This window comes from Leptonychotes weddellii, chromosome 12 (assembly GCF_054177405.1).
Source record: "Leptonychotes weddellii isolate Sample4059 chromosome 12, ASM5417740v2, whole genome shotgun sequence".
NCBI lineage: Eukaryota > Metazoa > Chordata > Mammalia > Carnivora > Phocidae > Leptonychotes > Leptonychotes weddellii.
The window spans coordinates 49188913-49200041 of record NC_138380.1 but is presented as its reverse complement, the minus strand read 5'-3'; the positions used below and the strand labels follow the sequence as shown (position 1 = coordinate 49200041).

Genomic DNA, 11129 nt, shown 5'->3' with positions numbered 1-11129 from the left:
CGCGGGCGGCTGCGGCCCGCGGCACCGGGGGGACAGCGGGCGGGGGCTGGGGCTCGCGGGGAGATTCCCAGACTGCGGCCCCACCCTTCGCTCTAACCCCCGAGTGGACGATGTGGCTCGCCCGATCGGAGCTCTTCCCGGGTTGGGGGGTGTGTCTCAGAGGATCTTTCTGAGAGCAGCCGGCCCGTCAAGGAGCGGGGAGGAAAGAGGAGGTAGCGTTTAGAAAGGCTGGGAAAGGCAGCTATGCTAACCACTATACCACCAACGCTAGAAAGGCTGGGGAAATTCTCCCGGGTTCAAAACCTCCCCCCGAATTCACAGAAAAAGAGAATGAGGGAAACTTGGGGTAGCCCACACCTCAGCTAAGAGCTCCTGCCAGGGAAGCGAAGGGCGCCTCCGCCGTTCCCTCCCGCGCAGCAAGAAGTGCTTGCTTGCCTGAGAAGCAAAGTTAGGGAGTGGGCTTAAAGGAAGCCCCCCTAGATGGGCTTGAAAGAATGGCTTTAGAACAGCAGTGAAAAGCGGCAGCTTTGAGCGGGCGCTTTATTCCTGGCTCTCAATCACCCCAGGCTCTCCTCGCGGTCCCTAGAGCTCTGGAAGCCCCGACAGTCCTTAGGAACCAAAGCTAAATGTATCAGGCTGCTTCCTCACCGCCAGGAGACTCCGCAGAAAATTAAATTAAATTAAACACGCGCCCAGGGACCAAAGAAAATAGATTTCCCCCCTCCCCCACGCTACAGCAAATCAACACTTGTGCGCACCGGGAATGCAGCGAACCTAAAGAGATGGCCACTGACGCGCATCCCCTTAAGCCGCAGCGGCTGAAGGCCAGGATAGCAAGGAATTACCGGCCTTCCTTTAATCCGGAAGCAGGGAATAAATAGGGCGCAAGCAAATTCTGAATCTTATTTTTAAACAACAGCAACAATTGTATAACAAGCAAAGTCCTCAAAAGATGCCACCCAGAGACAGTCCTAACTTAAAAATGAGTACACCATTACTCTACACCTCACTCCTTTTGATTCCTTACTTAACACGGTTTCCTTTTTTTCTAGATACAGTGATAGAATTCATCTGCTGGGCTATATTTTAAAGAAAGAAAGGCAGGCAACTGCGGAAATCATATCCAAAAAAAAAAAGAAAGAAAGAAAGAAAAGAAAGCGTTGATCATACCTGAGTTTTTCTTACGGGTGCCAGGAGAAATAATAATGCCTGTCTGGACAGAAGCAGCAAAAAACAGCAGGAATATAAAAACCCCAGTTTATTCAAAATACCTACATCAAATTAACCCCTCTTTGAGGCTATTCATATGAAAAATTGAGCAAAATGTAGAACTTCTTTCATTATAATATCTATCTCCACCACCTTAGGCAACCAGAGAATAATCACATCTACAATTTTGTTCCTCTAAATTTCCTGCCTTAATTTACCAATCTAAAAGATCATCTGACCTTTGAGCTAATCCTACAAAATAAAATCTTTAATTTAAAGAAATTCCTCCACAGGCCTTCTGTAACATTCCATTCGATAATCTCACCAAAAGATCCGCAGGGAGATGAAAATGTTGATGGCAGTATTATCGATCTGCCCACTCAGGAGTCCAGTCTCATCACCTGCTTGTCTTTAATTTTTAATTTCAGCATTCTCTCCCCAAGGGAAGCCCAGTTGGGAAGTTATACCAAGACTGGGGTAAGAATAAAGTTGAAGGAAGGCAAAACCATCTAAGAACTTTTTCTAATATCAGTTGATAAGGGAGAGTAACTCATCACATTGGCTTAAATTAAGCTTCTAGCGTAAAATATTTTTGTTGATAGTCCAATGTCAACAAGTCACAGTCATGTCCCTAAGATGAAGTAGATCAGAGAGAGAGAGAGAGAGAGAGAAAGAAATTGAACCATTAAAGGATAAAGCAAGGTAGGGAAGAAAGTTTGGGGAAGAAATGAGGCAGATCAACAGAAAGGCTGGGTTGAGCCACAGCCCTGTTCCAGTCTCTGGAGGGTGCACTGATAAAGCTGGCCTGACCTCTGGGTCAACAACTAGTTTAACTCTACCTTGATCTGAAGACTGGAAGCTCGTCTCTTGGTTCAAAGTGAGATCCAGCCTTTGGCTTCATTTGTGAGAGCCTTCAGGCACTCTTAAGAGGTGCTTTACCACAGACAAAGCAGACAGAAATCACAATTTTGCACCTTCTGTCCACTAGAAGAGGATGTTCAACCCCAAAAGGGAACCCTGCCCACTCTCCACAAAGTGAATCTAGAAATACTGCTCAATAACCATCAAAACAAAATAAACCAGAGCTAGAAGGGGGAGGAGAAGGAGAAAAGCGAAAGTTTGCAATCTGTCCCCCTTCAACTACCCCCAAAGAAATCCTCCAGACAATATCTCTCCTTGTCATTACCCACTTCTTAAATCAAATGTGATTCTGTATGTAATGCAACTTATATTATAAATGTACCAAGCAGCTTTCCTCTTACCTGCCACTACATTTAACTCCTTCAGAGCCGCTTTCTCCGAATCCCTCAGCATTGCAACTTTCAATAAAAAAGAAACAACACTTAAATTGTGTTCTGCGTGTTATTCCTAGGAAGAAAGTGACAGAAAGAGACTATTTTACTTTTTAAAACCATTACTTAGAACTACAGTATACCAAAGAATCAGGGCTAACCCTGCTTGCCTAAAACCCTAAGGATTGGAGATCTCAAGCATCTGCATAGACAACAGGATTAAGGCAGTCTGCTACTTGGTTACAAACTGCATTATTCTAAAATATTTTATCCCTAATTGTTTTTTTCTTCTGAGTTTACAATATTCATAGTACTCTATATTTTCACTTCTGTTTCTATGGATAATAATGACTTTATAGAAATTTCAGTGGAAATTTTTCAGGTCAAGAAGTACACCAAGACTGAACTTGGGGCGGAGAGAATGCAAACAGAAAGAAAGAAGCTAAACTTAGAAGAATCTGAACACACTAACTTTTTATTCAATTTGATTCAAAATAATAATATTAATCTAATAGTGAAATAGTTTGATATAACATCAATCAACATTTAAAGTATTTTATGTTTCAAAGTATGGCTCAAGGAACACTCATTGCTTAAATGCACTTAGACATAACAAGACAATATTTTTTTATTGGCATCATTGACACCTATGAACAATAGCCTAGTAAATAGATTAAGGTTTAACCTTCCTTTTCTTTGGTGGCTGTTTAGAGACTTTAAAAGAACAGATAACTCATTTCAACAGGAATCTACTACTGATATTTACCTCTACATAATCTTTAGCTAAGACATGGAATGCCAAAAACAAGCTTTTGTTAGCTTGACCTCCTCCACCCCCTAACAACAAAAGTTATCCCCAAACCCATGTTTTTATTTTAGATGTATTGATCTACCAATGTAAGGCTTGGCCTTTTAAATACCAAATACAATCAATGGCCAACAACCTGACTCCTTCTGGAGAGAAGGAAGCAGAACAGGGAAATTTCTTCGAATTGTTTGGTGACTTAGTACAAATTTGAAGAGGTCAGTAAATCCTGATGCTTTGAGCTAAATCTACTGGTAAATAATTAATTACATTTCTTAGACACTATAATCTTAATCTTGGTAAATAGAGAACACAGCTTTGCCAAATAGATCATTCCATCTAAGTAATATCTTAAAGGCAGTTATTTAAATATTACCACAAAAAAAGGGTTATATTTTGTTTAAATTAGACATTTAACTGAAGATAAAATGCAAATGTCCATAGTTTAAAAAGGAAAAAAAAATACAAATTAACTGGCCTAGTCTTTTATCTGAGTTTATTAATACCATTTAAAATATTACAAATAAATCAATTACATCTCATGCATTTATAATGCAAGTCTAAAATGTTCCAGAGAAAGGCTTTTCATTTCAATGTGAAATATCCAAATTATTTCAACATTACAATGAGCAATTAGTTTGCAGAATCTGCAAACATTTAAATGTAGTGTCAGGAGTGTTTATTAACAGTTAACAATATTACCTTCAGGAAATACACAAAGGCCAAAGTTAGTTGAGTTTCACTTGGACAATTTATTTAATACATGGGTTTTGGCAGACCCAGTTATTATGAAATATAGGAGAACTTTCACTTTAACTATGCCTGAACTGCCAGCAAATGCAAAGAAGTACATGCTTCATTAAATTAAATGTCATCCCACATTTATCAAATATTGTCTTAGTTACAGTTTGATACCTATCTAAATTCATATTCGAGCAAAACTAAGCCCCGAAAGTGCGTTTGTGGCTCTGCACCTCCAGAAGTGAGTTCAAAATACCTGCAGCTCATCAGAACTGCAACAATAACTCTTAATATTTTTTGTGACCAAAAAAAAAAAAATCAACTTTACTTCAATATATTTTCAAATATTTACTGGAAGTAATGTACAAGAAAAATACTATACAAAATCGTCTCCTGGACAGCTGCACCTCGCACCCATACACTGGTGGAGTCATAATTAATTGGTAACTAATCTAGAACGATTCTCCAGTTGTACAAACCATTAGGTTCAGATATGTTTTACAAAGTTTTTTTTTCCTATCTTCCCTCTTTTGGCATTTAAACTACAGCCTCGTCTTAAATAAACGATAGCTTCTTCACTTGTTTATAAGTTTAAATCACACACAAAAAGTTTAACCCTAAGAATCTTCAATGAATTCCAAGAATTTACAGAAATGGGTACAATACAAATTGGTGGCTCGACTAGCAAAAAAAGATGGGGAGATTATGCTCCGGAGTGGTGAAAAACGAGGTAGAAAAGGACAAACACGGAGATAGTTAAATCTGGTCTCACCGGAAAGGGGCATTTTTGCATAAGAAAAAGACACCTACCCTCACCCCCACCCCCACCCCATAAGTTAAGTTAATGCAATCAAAATAACTTTGGGATCAACATTAGCAGTTTCGAAAGAAAGACTTGTTCACTGCTAGAGGAAAAACTATCTAGAAGGGAAACCAAGTGGAAGGATGCTGTATTTTTTCTTTAGTTTTTTAGTTTAAAAAAGATGTTAGAAAGATGAAAGAAGGCTGCTGCAGCGATTCACCAGGATTGCCCTTAGCTGAAACTCGAATCGGTTCCACCTCAGGGAACAAAGGAAAAGAGGCAGAGCTGACGTTGGGAGAACTAACTCTGCAACCTCCGGGTCTCGGGGCCGCCAGATGGGCACCCCACGTAGTTGCGACAGCACTGCGCAGCGAGGGCAGCGGCACGCAGCGGCCAGGCAGGGCTCACAGAAGCCGAGACCCCCAAGGCTGCCCTTCTCGAACTAGCTGGGCGGCTGCCCCAGCCGGGATGCCCTGCCTCGCCCTCCCCACGGCGCCGCTCAACCTTGTTCAACGGAGTTGTTCCCGCTCGTGCGGAGGCCCCCAGTCTCCCAGGCACTAGACTCGTCCAGCTCTACCTCCAGCGACCGCTTCCCTCGAAAAGATACAACCTGGGGATGGCAGAGAGAGGACGAGGAGAGGACGCTAAGCAAAGACCCGGCAAGGCGCCGGTTACAGCTGTAGGGGCTCCGGTTGTGTTACCTGGTGGAGATGGGAAAGCCAGGGCCCAGGAGAGCAATGGGTGTTACTTACATGTCCATATCCCCTTTACAAAGTCAAGTCACAAGAGTGAGTTGAGCGAGACAGAGACAGAGACAGAGACTGAAAGAGACAGAAAGTGCGCGCAGGATGGAAAGTGGGAAGAGGCTGGAGGAGAGGCCAGGACAGACGGGGCCCAAGTGGACCGGGATGGCAGGGGGTCGAGAAGGGCAGCCGCAGGATGCGCGTCACTCCAGGCCGTTGCGGTGCCCGGGCTCCGGGGGCTGCAGCAACTCCGGGGAGTGGCAGGGCGGGCTGCCCGCGGCACTGTGCTCGCTGTCGGTGTCGCTGCCCTTCTTGCCGCCGCTACCCGAGCCCGCCGAGCCGCCGCCGCCGCCGCCGCTGTGCGTCTTCACGTGCTTGCTGAGGTGGTCGCTGCGCATGAAGCGTTTGTTGCAGACAGGGCAGGCGAAGCGCTTCTCGCCCGTGTGGGTCCGCAGGTGCCGCTGCAGCTCGTCGGAGCGCGTGAAGCGCTTGCCGCAGAAGAGCCAGTTGCACACGAAGGGCCGCTCGCCCGTGTGCCAGCGCAGGTGCGCCTTGAGGTGCGACGTCTTGCCGTACACCTTGCCGCAGCCCGGGATGTGGCAGCTGTGCAGGCCCTTGCGCCGCAGGCTGGCCCCGGCCGGGCCCAGCCGCTCCGCCTCCTGGCAGTTGGGGCAGTCGCAGGTGGCGCGACCCGAGTAGCGGCGTGCGGAGGAGCGCGGGGAGCCCCCCAGCGGCGCCGACGGCCCAGCGCTCAGCATGGAGCCCCCAGCGCCGGCCAGCGGCGACGGGGCCGAGTCCGGGTAGGAGCCGGGCAGCACTGGCTTGAAGCCGTCCATGAGGTGCTGCCCGGCGGGACTAAGCAGGTGCGAGGAGGCGCCGCTGCTGAAGGCCGAGTGGCTCAGGCCCGAGTAATCCGAGTTGTAGCCTCCGAGCGGCGAGTGCAGCGAGGTTTGGAGCCCCCCGGCGGCAGGGTGCAGCGAGCCGGGCAGCGCCGCCGCGCCATTCGGGTTCTGCACGTCGATCCAGCCGGCACCCACGTCCCACCAGCTGGAGGCGCCGGCCGAGCCCACGTCGCCGGCGGCGCCCAGGCCCGGGTGCGAGGGCTTGAACCACGACTCGTACGGGTGCGCCATGCCCACGCGCGGGTAGATGCCCTGCAGCCCGTCCACCGAGGTGTGCACCTTGGAAATGAACACGGGCTGGTGGGAGCCGTCCTGAGAGTGCGCGGAGGAGCCGCCGCCGCCGCCGCCGCCCCCTCCGCCGCTACCCCCTGATACACCAGGGGCCTGGAACACCGAATAGTCGTTTGCGAAGGGCGAGCTGGAGGCGGCGGCCGCGGCGGCCGCGGCGGCGGCGGCGGCGCTGCTGGAGGTCAGGGAGAAGGCGCTGGAGCCCGGCGAGCCGCCGCAGCTGAACGAGTCGGAGACCAGGGCCGCCGCCGCCGCCGCCGCCGCCGCGGCCGCCGCCGCCGCCGAGGACGTACCGCCGTTCCTGGAGGCCCCCGACACGCCGAAGCTCGAGAGACTGGAACCCACTACGTTGCAGCTGCCGGAGGAGGAGGACGAGGAACGTTTCCAGGGGTGGAAGCCTTTGCCGAAGGAAGAAGAGCTGTCCGAGAGGGAGGAGGGAGACGGGCTGGGGCTGCCGATCTTATTACAGGTAGCAGCAAGCATGGCCAGAGGAGTGGATCCCAACCTCGGTTCTTCCTGCGAGGAGGAGAGGAGAAGGGGTGGGGGAGGGGGAGGTGGGCAAAAGGCCGGTGGGGGAGGGAGGAAAGAAATGTGCATCAGCCCTCCGGTAGCCTCCAAAACGCCCCACGGCACCCCGTCTCTCGTTGCGGCGCGCCGCCACCAACTCACCTGGCTCCCCCAACAGCCCTGGCACCCGGCTGCTTCCTACTCTACGGGAGGGGACAAGTTTGGCTGCCGGCTTCTGATTCGGGAGCAAAGCGCCATGCTAAAGAAGAGTTTGACAAGTATTCTCGCCTAAAACAACACTCCCGTGCACACAAGGCCCCAGGCACTTCGAAACAAACAAGCAAGCAAAAAGTCCAGATTGGGGAGGAAGGAAGTTTCCTTTGCCGAGAAGCCTGGGGTAAAAAACCACTGGACTGCTTTTAAGAGCGCTTCCCCTGTAATCCAGAGAGAGCTTTGAAAATCCTGTTCCGGTCCCCAGAAACCCATGCTGGGTTGTTTCTCCCAGGCCAAAAGAGGTCAAACTAGAGGGCTCGCTCGCTCTTCCTGCTTTTCTTTTCTTAAAAAAAAAAAAAAAAAAGTCTACAAAAGTAAAAAGAGAGAGACGGGTTTAACGTACCTGCAAGACAAGGCGGGCTGTGGTATTTTTTAAGGGGAAGAGGGAAAATCTGCAGTTTGCTCAGGAGGAAAAACTTGCTCTCTTTACCCCCGAAATCGTCGCATATAAAATGGACTGGGCGCACGACTCCCGGGCAGGGAGCGGCCGGGCGCTGCGAGGTGGCTGGTCTAAATGCCCTTCGAACCTTTTCCTGCGCTGAAAAAAGTGACTCTGCCCCCCTCTCCCCCTCTTTCTTTTCTCCAAACTCACTTGTATTTAAAGGGGAAAAAAAAAAGCTCTCAATAGAGACTGATAGCCCGTGGCCTGGCCGGGGCGACTTTAACCCCCTCCGATCGGCAATAAAAGGAAACTAATTAAACCAGCAAGAGAAAATCCTGAGACTCACCCCTAGAAGTGAAGTTGCCATCACACAAAAGTGCCCTCCTCCTCTCAGAGGATCTTTTTTATATTGATAAATCAGAGGCAGTGTTTTTTTTAGAGGTGTGCAATACAATGATCAGTTCCGCCCATTCCACCACAATTGTAGCTCCCTCTCCGGCTTTGAAGTGCCGCGGAGGCGCGGCCAGCCAATCTGCGGCCTCGCCGGGCCGCGCCGCGCGCGCGCCGTGAGGTCATCGGCGCCGCCGCGGGCCGCGGCGGGGAGGGGGGGGGAACGGTAGCGGGAGGGGCGCGAGCGACTGCGCGTGTGTTACAAAGCGGTGTGTGAGTGTGCAACAATGTAACTGTGTGCGTGTGTGACCAAGCTGAGAAGGAGAAGACAGTGCAGACCGGGGGCGGGGGTAAGGGGTAGTGCGTGTGGTAGTGTAGCAGTGACAGTGTGGCGGAGGGGGAGGAGGGTAGACAGTGCAGAGAAGGGAGAGGGTCTTAGGGGTGACAATATAACCATGTGTGACAGCAGGGTAGAGGGACAGATCAGAAAAGTGTTGGGGGAAGGGTGTGAGTGTACTATAGTGTAACTGGGAGTGACAAACCTAGGGAGAGAAGAAGGACAGGGCAGTAAAGAGTAAGGGGAGGGGGTGTGTGAGTGTGTTTGGTGTGGGGGGAGAGGGAGGAATATGAATATGTGTGTGTGTGAGAGAGAGGAGGGAGGGTGGATGCGTGTGTGTGCAGGAGAGGAAGTGAGGGAGAGGAAGGCTGTGTGAATGTGTGTGAGAAGAGGGTGGGGTGTGTGTGTGTGCACGCGCGCGCGCGCGTGGGCAACAAAGCTGGGGGTGGAGAATAGGAACAGTGCAGTAAAGTGTACCTACACAGAAAGAAATTGACGATTTGAAGAGTGAAACTGCGAAGTTGAGGGACGCTGAGTAAACAAATACTCACAAACGCTGTCTCTGTCGCCAACTTCCTCTGGTTCCTTGTACCTAAAATCTTGAGTGATGTTTTTTTCTTAACTTCTTGGACACTGTCACCACATTTTTGAAGGAAATCGTATTAATACCTACCTACACTTTCGCAGCTCTACAGCGGAAGGGTAGAAACTTCAGGCGGCTGAGGGGTATTTTTAGGGGTGAGTTAGGGCGTGTATGCGCCTGCGTCTACGAGTTGTTACTTTGATTCGGTGGCTTTTTTTTTTTTTTTTTTCCTTTCCCTCCTGAGGTGGGATTCCGCTTTGGAAGTGCAAGTCTCACTCTAGGGGACGAGCGTGTTAGTCCCACGACTCTGAGTAAATTTCAATACAAAAGGATTAGATAGAGATGGGGGGTGAGAGAGTATTGTTTTTTTTCTTTGGGTGAAAAAAATGGGGAACGTTTTATGGAATTTAGAAGTTTTCACAGGAAGCCTCATTGACACTTCCTGAGAAAAAAAATGAATATTTTGACCGAAATCTGTGGGTTTTATTTATCAGAGAATAGAGAGCCCTTTGACAAATCTTGGACCACATGTATGGAGGCATCTAATGGCGTTTGGGCCTAATAGCTATGAGTATGTGTGCATGCAAATAGATACACTTAGTTCAAATTCGGTGGGCTTTAGAACTTGCTTCCCATTTGTGTTCTTAGTTGTCTTCAGAAATGTCATTACAATTTTACTGTCCCCACAAGGGAACATCTTAAACCACAGTAAATACCATACCAGTGTAGCTAAAAAGTCCACAGCCTTTCCAGCACCATTGAATATTTCATGGTTGTTTTTTTTTTTTAAGTAATTCTAGTTTTAAGCAGTTACCAATGTTCTCAGAAATCTATTTTTAATGCAAAACTGATTAAAATGTTACTAGCTGGGCGAAGTGTCTTGACTGGGGAAACATTTTCATTTTATTGTTTTTGAACCCTCCTCAAGTGCATCAAGAGCTTCTGGAGATGTTAAAAAAAGAGAGAGAGAAAAATCCTCCTTGGGTTTACTAAACTCCAAAGTCAGGTTGTATCATTTGTGTAAGTTTTACTGAGCAGAGTTGAGGCTGATGTTTGTGGCCTGAGAGTGTGTGTTTCTGACCCCTTTTTAACAGTGTTGGGATATTGACTGTACATCATATCTATTGATTAAGGGGATAAGGTACATTCTCATACTTTGAAGTAAGTGTGAAGTAAATTAATGAACTGCTTTCTTTCTCTGAAGCCTGACGCTTACCATAAATGTCGTGTTTCTCCCTGCAAGCCACTCTGAATGATTTTAGCGTGTTGAGAAGGCGTGACAGGCCAGCCCAGAAGGAGGAAGGGGTGGGGGAAGGAGGGAACTCCGTTTAACAAATAAAAGAGAATTAACTTCATTGCTTTGGTCTCTTTCTATAATGATATTCATTTTAAGGACCTAATACACAGTTGTTCAAATTTGGGGTTTAATTCTAATCAATACCGTCTCCCTCAAAGGTGGAGAAAAAAAGCTTTGAAAGAAGACTCCTTTCTTTGAGTAGTTACTTATTTTATCTTTTTATCCTCCTATCTTCTAGAAGGAAGTGAGGCAAGACTACTAAAAAAGTTAAATGCTGATTCTGAGAGTAAATAGAAGCATTAACCAGTTTCCTCAAAAAATGCTGGAATCAGAAAAAACTCAGCCTCATGTGATTACAGTTTTGAGCTCCCTACTTCTAAGATTTTTTATTTTATAAATTCACTTTAGAATAATATGTCATTCTTCCTATGATAATGGGGGATAACATTGGTGTGGATTTAGTGAACATACTGGATTCCTCGATTTGTATAAGGTTGCAGCATTTGGGGATTTTCACAAAGGTTTGTATGTGCATCTTTCTTCATTAGAAGATATATAGAGATATAGATGGAGATATA

General features: G+C 47.6%; 1 protein-coding gene across 1 annotated transcript; it reads right to left on the bottom strand.

Moving 5' to 3' along the window:
* Positions 1-4905: 4905 nt before the first annotated feature.
* SP8 (Sp8 transcription factor) lies at positions 4906-8382 on the bottom strand. The gene is made up of 2 exons (XM_081799683.1): positions 8291-8382; positions 4906-7298 (listed from the first exon to the last, which is right to left on the bottom strand). Exons 1-2 carry the CDS (start codon positions 8309-8311, stop codon positions 5796-5798), a joined length of 1524 nt encoding a protein of 507 aa, XP_081655809.1. The 5' UTR covers positions 8312-8382; the 3' UTR covers positions 4906-5795.
* Between the last annotated feature and the right edge of the window lie 2747 nt (positions 8383-11129).

Bases quoted from the DNA above. Each gene is read 5' to 3' on its own strand.
- SP8 (XM_081799683.1), bottom strand. From the start codon at position 8,311: ATGGCAACTTCACTTCTAGGG. The intron at 7,299-8,290 runs GTGAGTCTCAGG...TCCTCCTCGCAG, and splicing joins TGGCAACTTCACTTCTAGGG to GAAGAACCGAGGTTGGGATC.